This window comes from Archocentrus centrarchus, chromosome 5 (genome assembly GCF_007364275.1).
Source record: "Archocentrus centrarchus isolate MPI-CPG fArcCen1 chromosome 5, fArcCen1, whole genome shotgun sequence".
NCBI lineage: Eukaryota > Metazoa > Chordata > Actinopteri > Cichliformes > Cichlidae > Archocentrus > Archocentrus centrarchus.
In genome coordinates this window covers 29,245,504-29,269,728 of record NC_044350.1, presented here as the reverse complement: position 1 = coordinate 29,269,728, position 24,225 = coordinate 29,245,504, and the positions used below count along the sequence as shown (strand labels likewise).

The window sequence follows — 24,225 nt, the reverse complement described above, 5'->3', positions numbered from 1 at the left end:
AAGTGAAATAATGAAATGCATGAATTAGCTTTTCAGCATCACTCTTAGAAAGGATGTTTCTAATTTTAGAAATATTGCGCAAATGCAAAAAAGCGGTCCTACATATTTGTTTACTATGTGCATTGAAGGACATATCCTGGTCAAAAATGACTCCAAGATTTCTCACAGTGTTACTGGAGGCCAAAGTAATGCCATCCAGAGTAAGTATCTGGTTTGACACCATGTTTCTAAGATTTGTTGGGCTGAGTACAAGAACTTCAATTTTATCTGAATTTAGAAGCAGGAACACTGATAAAAATATCCTGCCCTATCTACATAATAAAATTAAGGCAACTATTTGCATAATTTATTTATGTTGATCAAGCAAGACTTTTCTGTGTTTAAAGTACTTACTTATTTCTTTACATGAAATATAAAATCCAAGTAAAGTGAACTTAATTTTGTTAAGTAGATTAAGCAAAACTAAACTTTGTATAAATCACTCAACTTTTTCAATGTAGTAAATGAAATTTGCAAGTAAAAGCAACTTCATTTCATTATGTAGATCAAACCAAAAAAACCTTTGTATAAATTACTTCATTTTGTTAAATGGATCTAATGATTTTTCTTAAGTAGAATTAACTTGATTTTTGCAGGTACATGTAAAGCATAACTATTTGGTAAATGGACTAGTTCTTATATAGTGCTTTTCTACTCTGTGTGAGCACTCATACAACATGTTCACATTTACCCATTCACTTCCACAAGTAACTAAGCTAAGTGCTTTTATTGTTTAACATTCAAACACATTCATACTCCAATGCTTGTGTCAGAGCGCAACTTGGGGTTCAGTATTTTGCCAATGGATTCTTTGACATGCAGCCCGGAGGAGCCGGGAATCGAACCGCTGACCTTCTGATGTGTAGGTGACCTGCTCTACCACCTGAGCTACAGCCACCCCATTTGCATTTCTATATATATTTTTTTAGATATCTACAATTATTTATGAAAGTGAAATTTATTTAATTTATTACAGATTGAGCACAAATACTGATTCTATTCACTATTTTACTATCCCTAACATAAAATAAGAGTTATTTTAAAGTAGCATTTCATATTGAACATGTATTCAATCTTATCTGAATTGCTAGCCTGATAATGACAAAAACTTCATAAGCAAGGGAGTGATATTGGGGGAAAAAAGCATTTCTCATGTCAGAAATTATCACTTTTTTGTGCCACTTGTTTTATTTTGAAGCCATCAGGATCTTTTTTCCGTATCAGATTAGAAACACATACTACAGCAAATCAAAACAGCACGTATTAAAAAAAGATGCTTTTTCCCAAACTTTCTCCTATCAAAGGAGAATCATTTGAATCTTCTAGAAACATCTGACAAGTAAAACAGGCAACAGAGTAAAGAACTGTTGACTCATGTGTTCAGTTCGGCTCCCTGGCTTCAACATGGGTTCCATGAATCAAATAGCTAGCTCAAGATATTATACAAAATACAAGCTAAATAAAAGCACTGAGATTAAAGTGGTAGAACAGGGGAAACATAAAATACAACAAAATTTGTGGCAGTTTCTTGCAAACATTTAATAATTCTATTAAACACTGTACATGGAGCAATGATTGTTGAAAAAAATATATATGTGTGTGTGTGTGTGAAGTACATACGCAATTTAAGTCCATTTTGCATTGGCAGAGAAAATGTATTTACGAAAGGCACTACAACATTAAACTAAATTCCTCAGGGTTTCCAACTTAAGAAGACATCCATGTAGATGTCATGTTAGAAATGATCAAGTCTCTGTCTCATTGCGAGGATAAACTCCTCATCCCCCTCAAGTCCATGCAGCAGCTTGTATATCCCTGCTTGTGGACGTGTGTCTTTCAGCTTCTCCCTGCTGGCCATGATGTTAGGATCTGGCAGAGGACCTGCAAAGTGAGATATGTAAATTTGAACATAGATTTCATTATGTCATGAGACCTTGCAAACTAGGACAGTCACACTAATCACCTCTCTGTACATATTTGTAACTCTTTTAATAGTTAGTTTAAGCTGCTGCAAATTTTAATAGTAAAATTTTATTATAAATTGGCAAAGATAATATACAGGGCATATATGAAAAGCAATGCATACTATTCACTCTTATGTTTGTCTTAGAAATGTATTACCATCTTCAAATAGCTGGGGGCTATATATATATATATATATATATATATAGTTTTTTGAGAATATTTATTTATTTACTGTTAATCTATTAGCATAACTGGTGTCTGTAGGCAACCGAAACTGCAGGACGCTCAGACAGCACCGGGAAACCACATTTAACTGCCAAATAACAAACGATTGCTTATTTATGGTGACAGGTTGCAACCCTGGATATACTATAAGGACCTGATCAAGATTAGAGCTTAAAAACGTTCTATTTGCAAAGCAGAAAGGTCATGTAATGTTAGCTAGCTAACAAACTGACTAATGGTATCCTATTAATTAACAGCTAGAAAAGACAAAAACACGTACCTCCATAATGTTCAATGAAGAATTTGTAGCCTTTGTCCAGTTTTGAACATGTTGTCAGTGAAAACTTGTCTGCATGTCATAGTATATCCTAATATCGTATTTGTGGCAAATGTATTAGACTGCGTAAACTCCATCCACCGGAAGTAAAGATCCCCAGCATCGAGGCCGAACGGAAGTTGTGTGACGTCATGTGAAAAGGGTCTATACCAAATAAACAACGCAGATAAAACGCAGTAAAGATAACAAGATTATTTTTTGTTGTGTGGATGAACTTAAAAAGATTGGCTCTCAGTACTTAAAAAATTTATTTTCTGAAAAAACTTACAATGTCTTGTATCTTGAACAAATGTTTTTGACCTCAATACTATGTATATTTGTGTAAAGATACTAACTTGATTTTTTATTGTTGATTTCACAGATTCAGTTATGTTAGATTTACTTCACCCCAGAATCATTTTTATCAGTGAAATTAGAGGTCATCCAGGCCTTAATGTCTTTAAGACATTCCTGCAGTTTAACTAATTGATATTTGTCATCTGGCTTCATCGATAGATAAAGCTGAGTATCATCTGCATTACAATGAAAATTTATGCAGTGCTTTCTAATAATACTGCCTAAGGGAAGCGTGTATAATGTAAATAAAATTGGTCCTAGCACAGAACCCTGTGGAACTCCATAATTAACTTTAGTGTGTGAAGAAGACTCCCTGTTTACCCTAACAAATTAGAGTCTGTTAGATAAATATGATTCAAACCACTGCAGCACAGTACCTTTAATACCTATGGCATGCTCTAATCTCTGTAATAAAATGTTATGGTCAACAGTATCAAAAGCTGCACTGAGGTCCAACAGGACAAGAACAGAGATGAATCCACTGTCAGAGGCTGTAACCTGTCATTTGTAACCTTCACTAATGCTGTTTCTGTACTGTGATGAATTCTGAAACCTGACTTAAACTCTTCAAATAAACCGTTCCTCTGCAGATGATCAGTTAGCTGTTTTACAACTAATCAAACTTATCAACTTATTACCAACTTATCAAAACTGGGAAACCAAAAGTGTCTAAATGGATAAGGATTATTACAGGGCAGAGGAATGATTGGGGTAAACTGTCCCTTTAAATGAGCTGGATATATATATTTATATATATATTTATAATTAAAAAATTAACTTGTTGAGACAGACAGCAATGCTTTAATTTTAAATACATTCATGACATGTCAGACATTAGGCAGCGGGATTCTCCACATGAGGCTGTTGCTGTGTTTTTGAGGAAGAGCGAAACAATACAAGCTTTCTGACTCATTCTTTTTTTATTAATTGGATATCATATGAAGTGTAAAATAGAGGGGAGTCTGTAATTTGCGATTCACTTGCATGCAAGATTCGATTTCCCTTAATTTAATAATGCCCAAAAATGTATCCTCATAAGTAATTCTATGCATTATTGAATATGACAGAACCAAACAAGGAAAGGATGGGTCTGAACACTCATTTCACAATATCATAGAGAGCTAAAAATGCCATTTTCATCATTCATATTTTAAATTAACTTAGAAGCACTGCCTCTGCTGGCCTCGACGTTGAGAAGCCTTTTCTGTTTTATTAACTGTTCAAATGTCAGCCTGCAGACAGCCACAATCACACACTTGCCATGATAAAATTAATATCGCTCATGTCAGGCTTTGGTTCTCATTTCAAAGTAAATATTACCCATCACACGACACAAGTTATGTGAAAATAAACCTCAACTTGATGGACAGCTGGACTGCCTTTTGCTGACTTCCATCTTCATCACATCCAACCTAAAAGTTTTGCGTGTGCATGTGAACACATTTGTGTGTGCCTATGCGAATGTGTCTTTTTGGATTTGTTTGTAGGTACATTCATGTGTGGGTGAATGCCAATGGCAGGGCTGCTCAGCCAGGTATAAAAACACCCATCCAGACAGACTGGGGCTCGGGGTCAGAGTCAGCCATGTCAAAACACAAACTGGCTCAGTCTGTTATGAATCAGAGGAGAGATCATAATGCCACACTGCATCATCTGGCCTGAAGCGCCAAAGCACAGACCCATCCCCCAGTATGAAAACTAACAATTTCTGAGGTAGTAAATAACTAGGTTGCACAAAGTTTAGTCTTCAAAAATAATGGATGTAGAGATTTGATGTTTTGTTTTTTTAGAGGCTCTTTTTGTTTTGAGTATTGAGGTTTACAGTAATGCATAGGGAAATACAAACAACTGCGTAGTGCTGAAACAATTACAAATTTACTGTAAGTCAACTTAATCTGCAACAATTCTGTAGTGTTTAAGCAAGCAGTAAAAAGAATGCATTTAATATTTGAACTGAATGAATGTTTGTCAGGACCATTATAGTCAAAAAAAGATTATTTCCGTGTGTAGTTGTTTATATTTGGTGGTATGGGTCTATTCTGGGACCTTCCCACCTTTCAGTGTGCTCTCTGCCAGATGCCCGGAGAGCAGCAGCAAGACAACAGATATGACAGTGATTAAGCAAGACACAACATGAAAGGTGGAGCTGGAGTGGACATGGGTTTCAAAGTGGCTCAAAATGTTCAACAACTGTGTAAGATTTTCTGATTGGATGCTCAAAGGTAAATCAGCTGAGCCATCAGCTGACGTGGGTGGCATTGAGATCAGCTGATCTGCCAGGACCATTACTTTGTGGCCTTCCTGAACTAGCACCATATTTGATGTAATGATGTTACCTTAGATCTTTGGAAAGATTTAGACAAAAAGACAAAAGGGCAGCATTGTGGTGGCTTAGCTGTTGTCGCTTCCCTCCCAGAGTCCAATAAAAATGCATGTTAGGCAGCTGTGTATGCGACTGCGTATCCAATCTCTTGCCCAACGTCAGCCGTGATAACCTCCGGCCCTCCCTGACCCCAGCTGAATAAGCAGGAAAATAATCTGGCGATCAAGACAATGATTGTTTATATGTTGTAAATGCGTAGCTTTCTGTCACCTGATGATGTAATAGTTTATACAATAAGGTGCTTTGTTAGATCCTCCAACAAAAACAGCTGTTATGCGAGAAACCTAACTGCTCACTAAATGTGTCTGCAACACAACAGGCCTGAACTTGAGTTCAGAAATGGAGAGAAGAAACACAGGAGGAACCAACAGATCTGTATCAAAATTTCAGAGGTATAACCACAATTTGTGATGAATCACCGGCATAGTGCACACAATTGCAGACACAGACCAGAGTGCAGCAGAGCAGAGAACAGCAAGTCCTTGAACAAAGGAAGAAAAGTTAACAGAGGAGAATAGTCAATTTTTTACATTTTATTGGACAATTTGCCACACAGACAGTCTAAAAGCCTGTCAGCAGCGCCTGCTTTTATGACCACAGAGATATGTTTTAATTTCAAGGGTGGTGATGTCTGCACTCGCGCTTAATGCATGCTATATACAAAACTGACATGTTATATTTAGTGCAAATACAGCTATATGATCTAAAGTTTGTTTCAAATGCAGGTGAATCAAAGAGGCTGACGCAGCCCAGTGTGAGAAACAAATCCTCAGAGTCTCACACACAGTAAGCGCACAAAATGAAGCAGCAGCGGCGGCGGTGGTGGCCATGATGACAAATGAGATTTTAATTGATGATGCTCTCTTTTTATCCACACCAATAAAACTATTTCAAAGGCTTACTTTAGTGTTTTACCTGGGAAACAAACTTTTATGTTATTGGCTTTTATGTTGACTCTAAAACCAAAAAAAAACCAAAAAAAAAAAACTCTATACAGTTTTTTTTTTAAACCTGTTTTATTTAATTATGGGGCTTAGTTTGCAACAGCTCCGATCCTTCGGATTTCAGATGTTTATTTAATGCTTTGAAATAGGATTTTCACTCTTTTTCAAAAAGAAACCTGGGCAGTTTCATCAGTATAATTTGCATGCTAAGGTTGGTCTGCATCCCTAGGCATTCTGGAAGCTTGGATTTAAAATAATTTTATATAATTAATTTAAAAACAGCCACTTTATGAAAGCAAGCTTCATATTTAAATGAGTCTAAATTAGATGTGGACGGTCATTGTCGCTGACAGTGTTTAATCCTTAAACACATCAAGAAAGCTTTCACTATTCTTAACAACTGTCACACCTAATGTAGCGGTACATGATTGCGCTTTTAATCCAGTTTTATCACACCACTAAATAGCTCTCTCAGTGCTTTGCAATTTATGCTGTACTGTATTTTATATATTATAATATTATATAAAACTACAAGTATTGTACTCTGTTCCGAATGCTCAGCGAGCGCTCAACTAAGAGGTGATGCAAGACAGTGGTAAACATCCCCTTGTCCTCATTGTGTTGCTGGATATATAGTTCACAATACACAATAAAGCTCCCAGATTAACATCTGATGTTTTGATTTGCTCAGTAATATGTGCTTTTAAATTATTTGCACCTTATGAGGGGTTTTCAAAAGAAAATCCTCATCAGTAGATTGTGGTCATCCACAAGTTAAATCCTCCAAATTTTTTTTTACATTTACTACCAAATTTCACAGAAAAGAGCGCAACATTTTCTTCCATCAGTGCGATTTCTTTGTTTCCCTGCAAATCTGACAGAGAGCTCCTCCACCAGCAGCTGCCACCACTCGTCTCCACCTATTACTCTTACAAGCTGCGATGAAGTCACATGTTTGACGGCGGTTGGTTGGAGAGGCTGAAAAACACAACAAACTTGATGATAATCACCACAGGCCACTCTGCTTCTTGATTTTGTTTAGCTAATTAATCAACTGTGAAATATCTCCTATATACAATGTGATACAAATACCCTTGTCTTCCTACTTCTTTGTGCATACAGTGAGGGAAGTGGCATTATAAACAACATCAGCCAAAGCATCACTGCAACAGATGATCGCCAAACCCTGCTGGCTGGGTGATTTATGGAAAATGTTAATCATTAAGGGCTGATGTATTAAGATAAGCTTTTACAAAACATGAATTCTTCATTTCAAATGCTTAAAAACTGCAACATCACACGGTCGTGTTGATGGTACCATCATTGGAATGTGAGCACCTCCCTTCCTCTTACAATACCAAAACTGTACATTACACAATAGACTTAACCACAGCTGTTAACAACCGCGGCTCATCCATCTGTCCTTCCTCTAATGCCCTTCATCAGTCAGTCAGGATGACCGTGTGAAGCTGTCTGTAATCAGATTAGGCAGTGACTGGGTAACTGGGCCTTCTGCATCCACCCATCATTCCACCCTACTGTTAACAACATCTGCGTCATGTGGAGCACCACGTGCATGCTGTGAAAGAGACAAATTAATGTGCCAATGGTGTATGTGTGCATGTACAAAAAGACAGAAATAATGCAAATCTCCATTTGTAGTACATTAACAGGTCCGGCATTGCTGTCGACAGCCTGTGTTTCCTTTTTTTCAAGACTTTGAGAGAACACAGACATCTATTAATGTGCACGCACATACGCATGCACACCTGCATGTGTGTGCTTCAGTCATCCCTGCCTTTGCTGTTGTAATCCAGGTGGCTGGCAAGCTGCCATCTTTGCTTTGATTAGGTAACAGAGGTGCAATTTGAAAAATAGGATAAAAATCCTTTAGAAAACCATCAGTTTGGGTTTTTTTTTTTTTTTTAAATTCAGATGTCTGGTTGAGCATTCAGCAAACACAACCATTTAGTTAACCAATGGTTACTTATATGATCAGGCTGAACACAACTATACATCAAATATAAACCAAATAGTGCAGCTGGGCAAGAAAATGGTATTTTGCACTGTTATAAAACTGCAGTGATAGTGCAAAATACCATTTTTATTCAGGGTCTTAAAATTATACAGAGGTAACAATAAATAATTTGTGTTGATAAGCAATTGTGAGGAGATTATATCCAAACAGAGGCTGCAGTACAAACAGTGGTATCACAAGGACAAGCTTAAAAAACAGTCTTACAAATGATTGCATTCTTTGGTAAATTATCGTCATATTTATTACCCAAGTCTGAGAAGAGAAGAGAAGAGAAGAGAAGAGAAGAGAAGAGAAGAGAAGAGAAGAGAAGAGAAGATACTTCAGTGGTCATCAGCTTTAATGTAATCTCCATATAATGACTGAATCAGAATCTAACAGGTCTAATCTAACATCTTCACTTTCGAGGGCAGTATGTTACAGAGAAAGCAACACAGAGTCAAAGACAAACAGAATGCACTTAGATTATCTCACTCTTGACAGAGAAGCACAAGATACAGTGTATTCTGATGATTAGGTGCATTGAGATAACCCTAAGACACAGGGCGCCTCTTGCTGTGAACCCTCTGGGAGCCGACACGTGCGCACTTCACCTGGTAAAGGGCTCTACAGCCACTCAGATACTGCCTGCCATGGCCTGGCCTGATCCATCCTGTTTCAACCCTAATGTCTCATTGGCATTCAGTCACACGCCTGCAGCGAGCGGCGAATGGAAAGCTTGGCACTAGCTCACCGCTATTAAGATTCTACAAAGCCAGCCGTTCCCCTGCCGCCACAAGCACACAGCGAATCACACAGCCAAGGAATAATAAAAGAGCTGGGGGAAGGATAAGCGTAACAGCTGGGCCAGCCAGTCACACAGCCAAGATACAGAGACAGGAAAAGGATTTTGGTATAAAATTTAAAGCTCTGCTATTCATAAAGTTTACGGGGGCATCAGCTTGGTTCTCTGCTCAGACTGCAGTGCTGGCTAATGAAAATTATATACTCAGAGTGGCTAAATCACCAGTGTAAACACATAATCGCACTGTCCCCCGTCACCCCCTCCATCCCACCCACTGTCAGCTGCAAAACCATACCGTGACCACTTCATGATGAACCATATTACTGGCAAGCCTCCCATCATGAGCCACAGAGAGAGCAACCGACCGGCTCATCGCCCCTGCCTGTTTATGTCAGCCTATCAACATCTCCCCAGAATCATAAGCTACTTGCTAATCACCCTATGAAAGAGCAGCCTAATTCAGATGTCAAGGCCCATTACCTGTGAGCGGTCTAGAGGTGACCTGAGCCCCTATCTTGCAGTGATAAAACCCCATTTTGAGGATAATGCACATCTGTATAATAGGAAGGTGGGAAGTGACACACTGGCTAAATGTGCAATCGCTGAGCGCAGCTGAAGGGGCTGCAGAGACAACTGCATGTAGCAATCATTGTTGCATAAAGATAACGTCCTTCACGCGCCGGGTCAGTCAGCGGCCGTATGGCTGCTGTGCCTCTGGTAAAATAAACAAGTCTCTCAGACCAATGAGTGACTCCTCACCAGCCATCCCCTCTAATCTGCTGACACTGACAGAGACAATGCTCATCCAAAAGACGGTAACATCCAAACCATTATGTTGTTTCCCAAATTTAGTTTCACGTTGACAGGATGTGACTGATGTACCCAGAAAATAATAATAATAATAATTTTAGCAATATCACATTACAAAAAAACATCCTTTCTGGATTTTTTTTTACTCCTGGTATTATCCTATAAAACAGGCTTCTCTGGCTTCTGGGAGACAAAATGATATTTTATACCATTTTATGATACTATCAGGTAATAGTGCTGTCTGCCAAGTATCTGTGCATTTACTGTATAAATAGACAATTTGTATAGACAGTACATTCGGAAAAAGAGTAATGAATGACAGATTTCAGTTTCATGTAGTAAATAAGGCTCATGGCCATAGTGATGGGGAGATAGGAGCAGAGAAAAGAGTTCAGAAGGAACAATGGGTAATGAGGCCAAATAGGATGCAGGTCAATGCAAAAAATATTTTCAGTGCCCATTACTCCTCGTCTGCTCAGTCAGCAGCGAAGCCCAACCCCAACTGCAAATAAGTTGTTCCATTAGAGCCCACAACACACAACAAATACAGAACATGATTTTTATAACCCACAATAAATACATATTTATGGGGCCAGGATTAGAATTAGTCATTATATCGCCGTACGAGCGCTAACAGGCATTTAAGAAGACAACAGTCTTTAATTGGAACAGAGACCGAAAGGGTGGAGGAAGTGAAATCCCCCAGAACCTAGCAAAGATAAAAAATATCCCAGAGGAAACTGTACATATTGTAAACACCCAAATACTATTTGTATGCTTTATGGCTTTATGACTGATGCTACTGTAAGCTACTGTAGACAATGCAATTAGATACACAGTTCTATAGTGCGGAAGATGCAACGTCCAATAATGTTTTGTTTTAGTTTTTTTTTTTTTTCCACATAGTATAGATCTGAGTGGGAGGAATCCTCTCTCTATTTCCTTCCCATCTCTCTACCAAACATACTCATTAAACACTGCCACTATGACCTCTGTCCACCACTCTCTACTCCCTCTGTATTACATACAATATATAACCATAATAGTTCTGCTTTTCTTCCATGTCGGCAGGGATACTCAGATGCAGAAGAAACAATTCATACTAAGTTTTTTTCCCTGAATGCAGCAGGGTCAAAATAACTTCATTACAAGAAGTTTGACATTATACCTATTATACAGATGTGTTTTGTTAGTTAAGACATTAATCCTAAGATTAAAAAAAAAAAAAAATTAAAAGGTGGTTGTTTGCAATGTGTTGAAATCAGCTAGAAATTACAGTTCACCGGCCACTTCATCCACCCCTACATCTGTCAATACAAGCCTAGCCACAAAGATTTCTGCACACACTGTACATTTCACATCTGCATGGCAATCACCACAAAACACTCTTCATCATTGATTTCAAAACACGCAGTTCCAGCTCTAAACCATCTAATCAAGAGTCCTGTTAGTGTTGAGATTGTTGCAGGTGCTAGTGGAGAGTGTGACAAGAGCAGCACCAATTTGATTAAAGTGGGAATAATGAGAGGGCTGGGGACCAGGAGTCATGCTATGCCTTTTCACTGTATCCTACAGCTTTACACTAATACTACAAGATACCGCGCACTTACACATGCACACGCACATGCACAGTGGAGTATCCCGCACTGGTATAACTGAATTATTGAGGACTTTGAGTAGGGGTGGGAGCAACTTTACGCTTGTTTGTGTTGTAGTCGCATTTCGCCTCCTCCCAACCCCCCCTTCCCGCCAACTCCCACTCCTCCACCTCCACAAACACACTCTTAGACATAAGAGAGTCAGCTCTCATAGGATGCTATGGGATTTGGCAGCTCTGCTTTGCTGTAACATTATTAGGAAAATGGTGCAATACTGCACTGATATTGCTCTTGATATCTTAGATTGCCAAAAACAAAACTACCAGTTGGTTTGGATGCAGAAAAAACACACTTGGCAATTATGCTTGTTATTAGAGACATTCATTTACCTCATATATTTTTTTTCATGTCTTTCAAAAAGATGGGAGAAAAAAAGATATGAGAGTGCCCTTAAATGCATGAGAGATATAAAAACTAGAATGCAAGAGCGAGCACCATCACTGTAGACAAGTTTTACATTACTTGTTTAAAAGAACTGCTTTTCATTTATTAATCATTTTATGTTGGAAAACACCTCACATCCACCAAAATGTAACCAATTTCTTCTCTCTATCAGGCTGCCAGATTTCCTGGTTGATGCATGTATTGAGTTAAGGGAAGTCTTTCTGGGGAAAAAATATGAATTTGAGGACACATTCAGTGTATATGTGATATAAATCTGTCAGCATAATCACACTGTAGGTTTTCAAATTTTTATAGGATACAAAAAGCAAGTCTCTAATGTATAAATCATTAAATTTTGGGTTGAAGGTTAAAGTAAGATTGGGATTAGCAAATTAGTGTTTAGTCTTTGAGTGATTAACTGACATTCGTTTTGTTATATGACTCTGTTGCACCTGCTTTTGTTTGATAAGGTAAAAAAATATGCCAGGTAAAGATAGGTGTACATCAACTTGTTTTCAGTTAATTATTTTCACCTTTTTCCAATAGAAGCGCACTTTATTTCCAGTTGTTTCAGTGAGAATCTGGAACTTCTGCAATGTGGAGGAAAACTGTGAAATCTAATTTTTTTATGCTGTGAATTGTAGTTAGAAAATAAAATGGAATCTGCAAAAAGCGGTATTATCAGGTCACATGAAGAAAAAAGAAAACTGCAATTGCATCCTAAAATTAATATACATTATTGTAATCATAATTTAGGGGGGAAAAACCCTCTCTCTCTCTCTCTCTCTCTCTCTCTCTGCATGGGTGCTTGTGTGAGGTAAGACAGGAGTACTTCACTACAAGCGTGACAGCTGCCTTGGGCACATATGGGAGCTGGTTGATGAGAGTCACAGAGGACAAACAAGCTGCATGTCAACAAAAAGCCTTGTATGATATAGTGAAAAAAAGCCAAATAGATACAAAATGCATGAACTGGTTACAAAGAAATAAATTAAATTGAAAGAAAAATAGACATTTCCTGCTGATTAGATTTTAATGCAGCTTTTGAAAGATGACGTTGTACAATGTTTGAGCTATTTCTACAATCTTTCAACAGAAGATTAAAACCCTCACAGAAATATCGCCACAAAAGTGAACAGGGAAAGTAAGTACAGAGAGAGCAACAGAAGTTAGTGAGGCATTAATGAGGCGAGGTTAGAAGGTTGACAATATTCAAAGATGGAACAGCACTCCTGCTAATTGTCAGACTCGGGTGCTGTGGCAACTGTCTTGTATTTATTGTTTGACAGTCTTTCTCAAGTGTCCCTGTGCAGCACCAACAAACCCACGCTGGCTGATAAGCATGGTGACATGCCAGCAGCATAGTGGTATTAACACAACAGGATGGCTTGAGAAAAAAATAAACGTTTGCTGCTGTGCTTCTCATCCCAAACACTGGTAGGGGTTAAGTATTACAACTGACAGATCATCAGCACCTGATTGAAGCTTTAAAGGAGTTTTTTGTTTTACATACCTGTAAGCAACATTTAGATGCACTCAAATATCTCTCTATCAAAACCACCTCTCAATAATACTCCTGTACTTTTAAAATGACTTTAAAGTGGATGGTATTTAACCATACTCTGCATAAAGGTAGTTATTGTTGTAACATTTTAGATGCACATCCCACATGATGAAACCTGCTGGCTTTGGCAATCACCTGGCTTCACCTCTAGCACCAGGTCCAGTTTTTTCATATGCAGTTTCTTAATTTCTATAAGACGGTTTAGCACAAAGAAGTGTAGGAACCCATAATTACATCCCTCTCAGGATGCAGTGTAATAATTGATTTTTTAAGTTTACCTCTAGCTGATGCTTCAATTGTTTGACCTGAGTTTAAACCTCTTTGCTCAAATAAGCATGAGGTAAAGTTTGTGCATTTAACTTATCATAGGTGTTAGTGCAGCGTTTTTTGTGTGACAATAAACACACTAAAGATAATCCAGTTTGTGTGTTCTCTTTCTCAGTACAAGCACATTTTACTCATTTAGATTTTTCATTTTTCCACTCTGGTATTTCCACTCATTTCATTTCCCCTTCTGACTGATTAACTACAGAGGTACTCCCTATTACTTGCAACTGTGACTGGGAATCCATCCATCTGTCGGCAGCAGGCTAAGCAGGGTATTCCAGACATCCTCCCCAGTCACACTTTCTAGTTACCCCTGGAGGATCCTGAGGCATTCCCAGGTCAAGTGGGTTCTGGATCTACCCCAAGGTCTTCTCCCAGTTGGGCACACATGGAAAACCTCCAAAGGGAGGCGTCCAGGAGGCATCTTAACCAGATGCCCTGAGCACTTCAATTGGCTCCTTTTGACATGCAGGAGCAGCAGCTCTAGTCTGAGATCCATCCAGATCTTTGACTTCCACGTGACATTAAAGAGGTGTGTCAACCAAGACAGCCCCACAGTGTCCAGAGCCTTTAGTATTTCAGGGTGGCTCTCATTCAAACCTGGTGCCTTGCCACCACAGAGTTAATGAACTACCCCAGCGAACTCTGCCAGTGTAATTGGTGAGTCTTCAGGCTCTGCCTCCCCCACACAGGATGTTTTGGTGGGGTGCAGGAGTTCCTCAAAGTGCTGCCCAACAATATCCCCAGTCCAAGTCAGCAGTTCTCCTCCCCAACTACACACAGCCTGAGTCAAAACCTGTTTTCCCTTCCTGAGTCACTGACCAGCTTGGGGCCCTCTAAAAAAGTGGCCTTCCCAAACTCCTCCCACACCCAAGGTTTTACTTTCACAACTGCAAAGGTCGCAGCCCTTTTGGCCCTCCCATAACTGTCTGCTGCATCAGGAGAACCCCAGGCCAACCAACCCTGAAAAGCCTCCTCCACCAGTGGGTCCTCAGGTTGTTGCCACAACAGGCGCAATGACCATATAATCACAGCTCCTGCTGGCCACCTCAGCAGTGGAGCTCCTGAACGCAGCCCATTCAGACTCTATGTCCCCAACCTCAAATTCAAAAGAAATCCTACCAGACGAGGGAGTTAGCGCCTACAGACGGGGCCTCCACCAGACGCTCCCAGTTTGTCCTCACTACTCATTTGTTTATGCCAGGTCTGTCCAGCAACCTTCCCCACCATCTGATCAACCTCACCACTAGGTGGTGATCAGTTTGCACCTCTACTCCTCTCCTCACCTGTGTCCAAGACATACAGCCTCAGATCAGGTAACACAACAGCAAAGTCAATCACTCCTTTGGGTAATGTGCTATGGTACCAAGCATACTTATGAGTCACTTTATGCTTGAACGTGGTGTTTATTATAGCCAACCCACACCTAGCACAAAAGTCTAATAACAACACACCACTCTGGTGGTGACTGGGAGTCACACCTTTAAAAAAACATCTCAGTAGTGAACAGATCCATCTCCACGACAGCTGAGCAACATCAGAAAGACTTTATAGCCATTTTTACACAGGTGAGAACAACTCGGTTGGATTGGAAATTGAAAAGTCTTTAGCCTGTCAGCTCCCTAGTACAAAGTCTGTGTGATGTCCAACTGCACCCATGTGGCAATTGCACAGGTAATTGTCCAGTGAATTCACATCATCGAGTGGGCATTGGGTTTCCTTTCCTTGTTTTAAAGAGACTATTTCCTGTTGTGTGGCAGAACTGAAAAAGGACAACTTTGGACAGATTCCCAGCCCGATTCTCCCGATCACATCAGAGGTTTATTGTATGTAGTTGAAAGAAAGTAGTTTTGTAGTTTTGTCCATAGCAAGATTTTGGTACCTTTTAAACAACTTTGTGCAAACAACAGAAACCCTATTTTAGCTTTGTGTTTGTAGCAGTCATTTCAGAACAGAATGAGAATCAAAGCTAAAACCTACTAAACCATCAGAGCGAATATTTTGTCCGCTTTTGTTGCCATTAAAGTTATGTCGCCACTGTTCAGTTGTGAGTGAAAAATCTATTTGCTGTTACCACACAGTCATATAAGGCAACAATAAACGCATACACTGTTATAATAACGTTTATAAAAACTCTCTGGGGGTGATTTTTATATTTCATTTAAAAGAACCGAAAAGCATGGAAACCTGTATGGTGGTGGTGGTGGGTCTAAAACACTACAGCCTGCTTTAGAAAACAGCAGTAATTAGATACAAACATAAAACATACTGTACAAAATCACAGGTAAGGTTCTTTAAGCTCATCCATTTGATGATAGCAGCTCTGTGGTGCTTTTAATAAATTCAGAAGGAGCCAGCAGACTGGCTGATGAAATATTATGCTTATATTTCATATAAGCGTCCAGCAAAGATTTGTGAAGTTTTCATTTTCAATATTCAGCATTACCTTCATCTTAAATTATTAATGAAGCCAATAAGAGTTCACCACTACCTACAGTTTATTGCATGTATCAGTGCACCTCTTTCCTCATGCAGTTTTTCTCTAGCCAACAAACAACAATCTGATTAACAATATTTATTTCCAATAAACAATATTTATTTGAGGTCTTGAAGCAGGTTATACAGAACACACCGAGCAAAACAGCAGCACAACTTAAAATCACAAAGTACAAAAAGTAGCTAAATAAGCACCAGAGAGTCGATAATCCAATAGCAGATCAGCGGGATCAGTTCCCATGCGAAAGCAGATTAAAAACAGAGCTGATGTCTGACTGAATCTCTATAAAAACACTCATAATCACTTTAAACGCACTAAGAAAGAGCTCATTCAGCCTTGAATTACTTTGTTACGTGTTCTATTCCAAAGGAGCGGTGTACACGATGGCTCTCCTGCTTCATTCAGCTGACTGTCAGAAACATCTCTGAGGCAAGAACAGATGTCTCTAGTTATTTGACCAGGCTCTCTGGGCTGATGCATTCCCACTCTCACTCAATCCTCCGTTTTTTTGCAGCCAACTGCAAATCTCTTCGCAGTGACAAAGCATCGCCTGTCAGGAAGATGATTCCATTGAGAGGCACTTTCTGATATGAGAGGTGCATTAATGTGATTAACCCACACTCATTATTGCTGCTTGATACAGGGGCTTAGGGGCTCATGTCACTCTGTGTTTTTCTGTACTGGCATCAACAGCTGGTAAATGGAAAATATGCTGCTGTATGAGTAGAATCAGGTAAATCAAACTGTGATCAAGAGCAAGCAAGAAAGTGTTATCAATAGCAGAATTACTGCAGCTTTGTGCAAACTCAATTATGTAATTTGAGTTCAAAATTGAAAGACAATAAAGAACAAAATTGGCCTCTGAAACTCTGCAGCTTACAGGAACAGATGTATTAAGCCATTTTACAGACTTGCTACGTTCCCACTATCACAGCAACAATTAAAAACAACAATTATTGAAATCAATTAAGATCAAATGAATATCGTCTCCAAATCAAACTAATGTTATTCACACACCGCAGAGATGTTTGAGCATTTCACTTAATTACCATTTCATTTAAACCAACCTGCAATCTGGTGAGTGCTGTTACAGTAGATTTCATGACTATATTTATTATGAAACCGTCTCAAACTGCCAGAGACAAAGAAGAAGGAGGGTGCATCAATTTTAAAGCAGGGCCTTGTTTACATGTGTTTCATACAGATAATATTAGCCTTCCAAAAGACAAACGAGGGCTTGTTGCACTAGCTCCACTGTGTACTGCAATGTGAAATTATTCATTTGATGTCAGAGTCATCACCTATTCAGCTGCATATAAATGGTTACAGGTTGCAAGTATGTTTGATTGCACAGTGACTGAAGCTGCAAACATATAGGAGGCACAGCAGATAATAACTGAGCAGCGGAAAGGGAATTCTGGGATGCCAATCATAAAGCTGTTCATCAGACATCTTTTCCGCTCTTTAGCTGGGGGTACCGGCAGAAATAGATTCCTGTTCCAAGCGCAAAGCTTCTAATACAGGCATCTCCCAGCTTAATCAAAGATACCAAATGGGCACATCCAGCTTGTGGCGTCTTAGCAAAGGCATAGTCTGAACTTCTTTATTGGAACAGTAAAGGAGTGTGTATGTGAGCATGCATGCGAGAGAAGCCTCTAGACAGCCCCTCGGGAATATACTATAATGCACCAAAACAAGCTATAGAAAACTAAGTGAAATACTTTGTGCAACTCTTTCAGCTCACATTCCTTTTCGATCAATGGCTAAGACAGATAATAGCCCCCACAGAGACTTGCATCTTGCATCCCCACTCTATTGTTTCCTCAAATTCCCATTTCTGTCTTTGCATCTCTGCAAACTCTCCATCTTCCCTCCTTACTTCGCCCCAGATGTTAGCATCGCAGGATGCCCACCAGCTCCAGAGGGCAAAGCAGGCAGAGCACAAGAGGAAACTGGGAAGAGTAGAGTAGAACATCTGGCAGTCCTAGGGACTCTGTCTACTCCTGCCGCTGCCCACCATTATTGTGGCTTAGTGGGCTTCCTGATAACAGCTGATCTAGACTTATTGCTTCCATCAGAGTGGAGAAAATCCACTCGCTAACTCAATTATGCAAGAGGTGTGAATTAAACATGAGGCTACCTCACAGGAATGTATACAGACAGCACAGATGTGCACAGATACACAATACATCATCATGTAATATAACAATCCCCATCTGTAAGCTGATGCCAGGAGGCTTTGTGAGGTCTTTTTTTGCTAAAGGAACACTGAAGACCATGCTAATGAATGAGCGTATGGGCATCTAGGTCAGACTTGTAAGGATGACAGTGAAGAAATATGTGACAAGGAATTTTGCCATCTTTGCCACCTATTACTTCCCTGTGAGCTTTAAAGACCAAAACAGCCTTGCGTGGGAGTCAAGCCTGGAGCCAAAGGCAGAGCCGATTTTCTCCCCGTCTCCCTTTATGTCTCTCTCCTTCTGCTTCCCTCTCTCCTACTGTCTCTCTCTCCCGGCCTTGCTCTATCATTCCTCCATGCCCTTTATTAATCATCCTTGGTTAGTGGGGCAGAGAGCATGGTGTAAGGAGCTCTGTAGAGTGTAAAGCTATGAAATACACACACCTTCATGTGCATCTGCACTAGTAGGCTCTGGATTCATGGATCTAGGCTGTTTTTCTTTTGTTTTTAATTTTATGTATGTATTTATTTAGTTTGCTTGTAGAAGATATAAAACATTATTAAGTTAAAAATACAGGAATACTGCTAAGGATGAAAAAACTCACATGCACATAGACACACTGCAAGTATACATGTGCACACATACGGCTGATCTTCTGGGATTCTGGCCTGAGGTCCTCAGGCTCAGCTGCTGCTGCTGCTGCTGATGTAACCTTTTCACCAGCCTTAGTAGTTGTTGTTTAGACATTCTAGCTCCAGCGTGTAGTCAAAGTAAAGTCATCTCCCTCTCACTTATCAACACAAATCTGTACTACCAGTCTCACCAAAACCCTTCACCTGAGGTTGGGTCAGAGCCCCAATACAGAAGCAGGAGCATCGCCAAGCCATTCCAGTATTAAAACAAGAGTTGGGATGTTGAAGCCAACATCCTTGGAGAGCTGCTTGGGAAATGACAGGACAGTGGGATAAAACATGGAGCAGTCACCCACCCCAACTTCTGTCCAATAGGCAGCAAATAAGCTTGAATAATGGATGGATGTAATTAGGCCTTCTTTCTATGCACGTAAGTGCACTTAGCTTAGAAGCTACTGGGCTACATTCCATTATTACCATTATCACTATTTGATCTCCCAAAGAGAGTGGTGAGCAAATCGGCCACTTAGATCCTCTGAGGCAGCAGGAGATTTATAGTTGAAGTCTGGGATATCCTTTAAGAATTATGCAGTTGGGGGTGGACAGGCATAGACTACTATTCTTAACTGTTTTTTATTTTTTTTTATTTTGAGGTGGCCAGTAAATTTTTACATTGTAAGTCATTAAAAAAATGCGTTCTGTAAAATATTTTGTTATATCAATGTTTATGTAGTTGTGATGATCACACACAGGTAGTAACAGGTAGCTCATCACTGAGCTGTATATAGTATATGTATATGTGGTGTGTATAATAATGAGAGTTACTATGTTTACTGTATGCCAAGTATCAAAACGCTCAAGTTGCACAGCAACAGTAGCGATGAGATTTGAAAGTATTGGACGCACCTGGTTTGACGGTCTTCAAGCGAATCGGTTCCCGAAAGTGGCGAATGACAGCCAGTGTGTCCCGGTTTGTAAGTCCACTGACAGGCGTCCCGTTCACCTCCAGCAGAACGTCGCCGTAGTATGGCAGCTTCCCGACGTGACACACCAGCACGTCCAGCTTCATCTGGCCCAGGTAGGGGAACTGTCCAAGCTCTGCTCCTCCGAGGACCTCCACCACGGAGCCAAAGTCTCCCAGGTTCCCCCATGACACGGCGCACTCCACCACTTTAGTGGACCAGTGTTTCTTCTTCTTCAATGTTCTAGACATGGTTATCCCCTTTTCAAATAACTAACAATCTAACTGGTAGGAGTCGCTTTGGTTTGTTAAATGAGCGCGAAGTGACGCGGCCTAATAAACCGTCCTGAGTTATTCCCGCGACCTGCTGGGGATTTCATCTTTTTGACATTTGTGAGGCTTATGTTCACCCGTGAATTTGCCGCTGAGCTCTGTCATCCCACGGGCTTATGCTCCAGTGTGCGCACAGTTGCCTTGGTTGCAATAATTCCGAGCGCTTTCTGTGCGTAAAACAGGAGAGTTGACTGCATGCAGCGATATGGTTAACAAGAAGACAATCAAGGTTTTATGCTCTCCGTCGCTACTCTGGAACCATATCCGCGCTTCTTTTCGTCTTGTAGAGGAGCCTCGCAAAGTGAAGCACTACAAAAATGTAAACAGAGAATATTTTTTACTTACTCGGCGATAGATCGTGGAGTGTCTGTCGCTGAAATTTAGTGCGTCAATGAGAAATCCCTCATACCTGTGGGCAGGCTGAAAATAGACGGGCGGCAGCCTTTACCGGTTGGCGGTTTAGGCTTTTGAGATCCAGCCCATGATGACTGAGCTGAAAGACATCTGCGAGCGTTTGTCTGCTACAGGTTTGAACACACCTGGCACCGCCAAGAGAGATGTTGCCAAGCTCCGAAACTCCCCCTTTACGCTCAGCAGCAGCAGCAGCAGTGTTTTCTAGACTCTAATGCTGGCTCCATCCTCCGGTGTGAGGTGGTACAACATAAAAATTAAATAAATAAATAAGACCTGCACAGCATAGGCTACTGTACCAGAGCAACAATGTTCAGAGTAACCTGATGTCATCTTAGTTCCTGAAAAAAAACGAGTAGCATTATGATTTATTTGCAATACTTTGTACATAAAATGAGACTCGTCTTGTAGTATTAGCCGGAATAGGGGTTACACATGGGGCTAATTGAAACGTACAAAGCATGTAATCCGAATATTAAGCGTGCAAAACAAATTACACCTAATTATGACCCTGCATTTGTTATGAATGAGGTATGCTTGGGGAGGCAGTTTTTAATCTCCGAAATGAATGTCTACACTGCGCCATCTACTGATGTGAAAAGTTCTGCACCAGCACTTTTTCCCTGCATTATCCACACGATAATGATTAGATTGATTTTAATCCAAGCAGACTAATACACAGTTTTGCTTTTTGTTTTTAACAGTAGCTTTTAATTTGTGCATTTACTGGGCTGTTGGGGCAGCTGCTCATCTTGAAATGGTTTAAAGGGAATTCGTTTCTTTCAAACAAGTTTTACAAGGCATTAAAACGTCTTGCATTTCAATAACAACGCTATTTGTTCTTGCCTACTGTAGACAGTAACATTAGGTCTTATTTTTTATGAGTCTTAAATATATTTAAGACTCATATCTCATAACTCAGAGTTTATTTATTTAATCAGTGCACCCTTTTCTGCAGCGTACCTGGTTCCAAGTTACATTAATTATTTTATTAGGAATTATAGTTATTATAATATATTATAGTTATAATCTCAGCTCAGCTTTGTATGCTGCCAGTTCACAACAGTTGTCTCAAGGCATTTTAAGGTAAATCTTTTTTTGAGCAAGTACATGTTATCAGTGGGGAGGAACATAAAGAAACCTCCAGCAGAACCAGGCTCAGGGACCCATCTGCTGCAGCCGGTTGGGAATGAGGGGAAGGCAAAGAGAGAAAAGAGAAGAGAGACCGAGAGCAAGCAGGACAAAACAAACTACAGGGGAGAGTAGACAAAGGATAAGTGCTGACAAAAATCAGAAAAACACAAAACTACTGTACTGTTCTTTACTTGTTGATCCACAAGGCAACAAAAATGGCATCACAGTGCATTTCTTTAAGAGATTCAGATTATTATCATGTAAATAGCTCCAGTGCTGTAAACCTGACCTTTTACTCAAGGGGGAAGCTGCACTCCCACCTGCATCCACAAGGCAACACATTTCATCTTCAGAGCATGGGTTTGTTATGTTTACAATCAAGTAAGTGTGTTGCTATCCACTGTGTGACAGTATAACACCTCCATTGTCTTTAAATGTTGGATTTACGATGACCGGATGTTCATAATACAATGCAGGATGTTGCAGAAGTGACTTGGTTTAGTGTAGCTCTAGAAGTGCATTAAAGCTTGTATATGTTTCATTATTTATGGCGATGAGTGGCTGTTGTTTCACGACATATTGAACATGATGCCCAGTTTGGTTTTGGCAGAACCTCTTCAATAGGACAGTGAAATGTGCCATGTGAGGATGCCAGTAGAGCTCATTAACTTTATGACTGGAAGATGGGAACATACTGTACCATCTGTAGCCTGTATGAATCTGCAGTTGTTTCTATTCTCTGGCTGTGATCTGTTAGAAGTCTGTGTTTAAAAAAATAGAGTTGCCACCATGGACACTGTGCTGAATAATTCGCTGGCTAGTAGGAGATGATTAACAGTGCTTTCATGTCTTTGATCGGGTTCGGGGAGTGCAGTAGAGATCCAAACAAACTTTAAAAAGGCTGAAAAATTGTCCATTTTATATCCACAGATTCTACTATATATGCAGGTGGGAAAAAAGAGCACTTTTTCTTAAAGTCAAGACTCATGACTAACATTTTTTTTTTTAAAGCCCATATTAGCTGGCTTTGTGTTAGCGTCACATGACTAAATCCAGATTATAGATGTTTTGGCCTTTTAAACCAATCCATGGTGTGCCCATGAATCATGTAGTTTCTGTATCTATTTGTGAGCAAAATCAAATCCTTCTAGCACGTGATTTTATTTTTCTCCCAGGACTCCTGCTGTCGCAGTAACGACAGATCGCATCACAGACAGATCGCATCACAGACAGATCGCATCACAGACAGATCGCATCACAGACACCTGAAACTACTGAAACTAAATGGGGTCAGTTCTCAGATTTAAAGGTGGGAAAAGCCAATTTCTGCTTTTCTCTGTCACATATCATTGTGAATTCAAAATCTTGTAAGATTTGTATAAACATTTCCAAAAAAGGCCTGAACGAATGTACATAGAAAAGAATCAAAAGATCTGGAAAACCATTTCATCTCCATACTATATTTTTTAAATTTTATTTCATTTCATTTTTTAGTGTATGCTCTACAAGAATTCAGAATCTGACTGGTGTGCAGCTATGCAGCCCTGTTTGCAACAAACTGCAATGCACAGTGTATTCTGAAACCTTTCTATTAGAGCCAGCGTGAACTTTTGTGGCAATTTGAGCTACAGTAGCTTATCTGTTGGATTTGACTACACAGGCCAGCCTTTGCTCCACATGTGCATCAGTGAGCCTTTGCTGCTCAAATCCCTGTTGCTGGTTCACCAACGTTCCTTCCTTGGACCACTTTTGATAGATGCTGAAAACTGCAGACCATGAACACCCCACAAGAGCTGCAGTTTTAGAGATGCTCTGACCCAGCCATTTAGCCATCACAATTTGGCCCTTGCTAAACTCACTTAAATCCTCGCGCTTGCCCATTTTTCCTGTTTCTAACACATCAACTTTGAGGAGAACATGCTTGTTGCATCCCTACTATATCCCACCAGCAGGTGTCATGATGAAGAGATAATCAGTGTTGTTCACTTCACCAGTCACTAGTCATAATGCTTGATCGGTGTATATTCAGAAGCTTATAATAACTACATTGCCAGGCAGGATGGTATGATGGTGCAGCAGTTATCATTAACCTTTATCTTTCAGTCACAGTGTCCAGTAAAAAGGTTCTGGGTGGTCCAGCTGGTCAGCATGTGCCTTTCTGTGTTGATTTGCAGTTTCCTGCCATTGGCTATTCTAATTGGGCCAGCAGCACCATGGCAGTTAAGAAAATGTAGTTGATCAGACTTCAAGAAAGGTAGCTCTTTTTGCCTCAGATCTTTGCACGTA

At 39.9% G+C, this 24,225-nt stretch overlaps 1 protein-coding gene across 1 annotated transcript in view; it reads right to left on the bottom strand.

The window, feature by feature from the left end:
- Positions 1–20,946, bottom strand: part of magi3b (membrane associated guanylate kinase, WW and PDZ domain containing 3b) — a 130,002-nt gene extending 109,056 nt beyond the window's left edge. The window contains 1 exon segment of the mRNA XM_030729017.1: positions 20,007–20,946. Within this exon segment, the coding sequence (XP_030584877.1) occupies positions 20,007–20,313 (307 nt within the window). The 5' untranslated portion in view covers positions 20,314–20,946.
- Between the last annotated feature and the right edge of the window lie 3,279 nt (positions 20,947–24,225).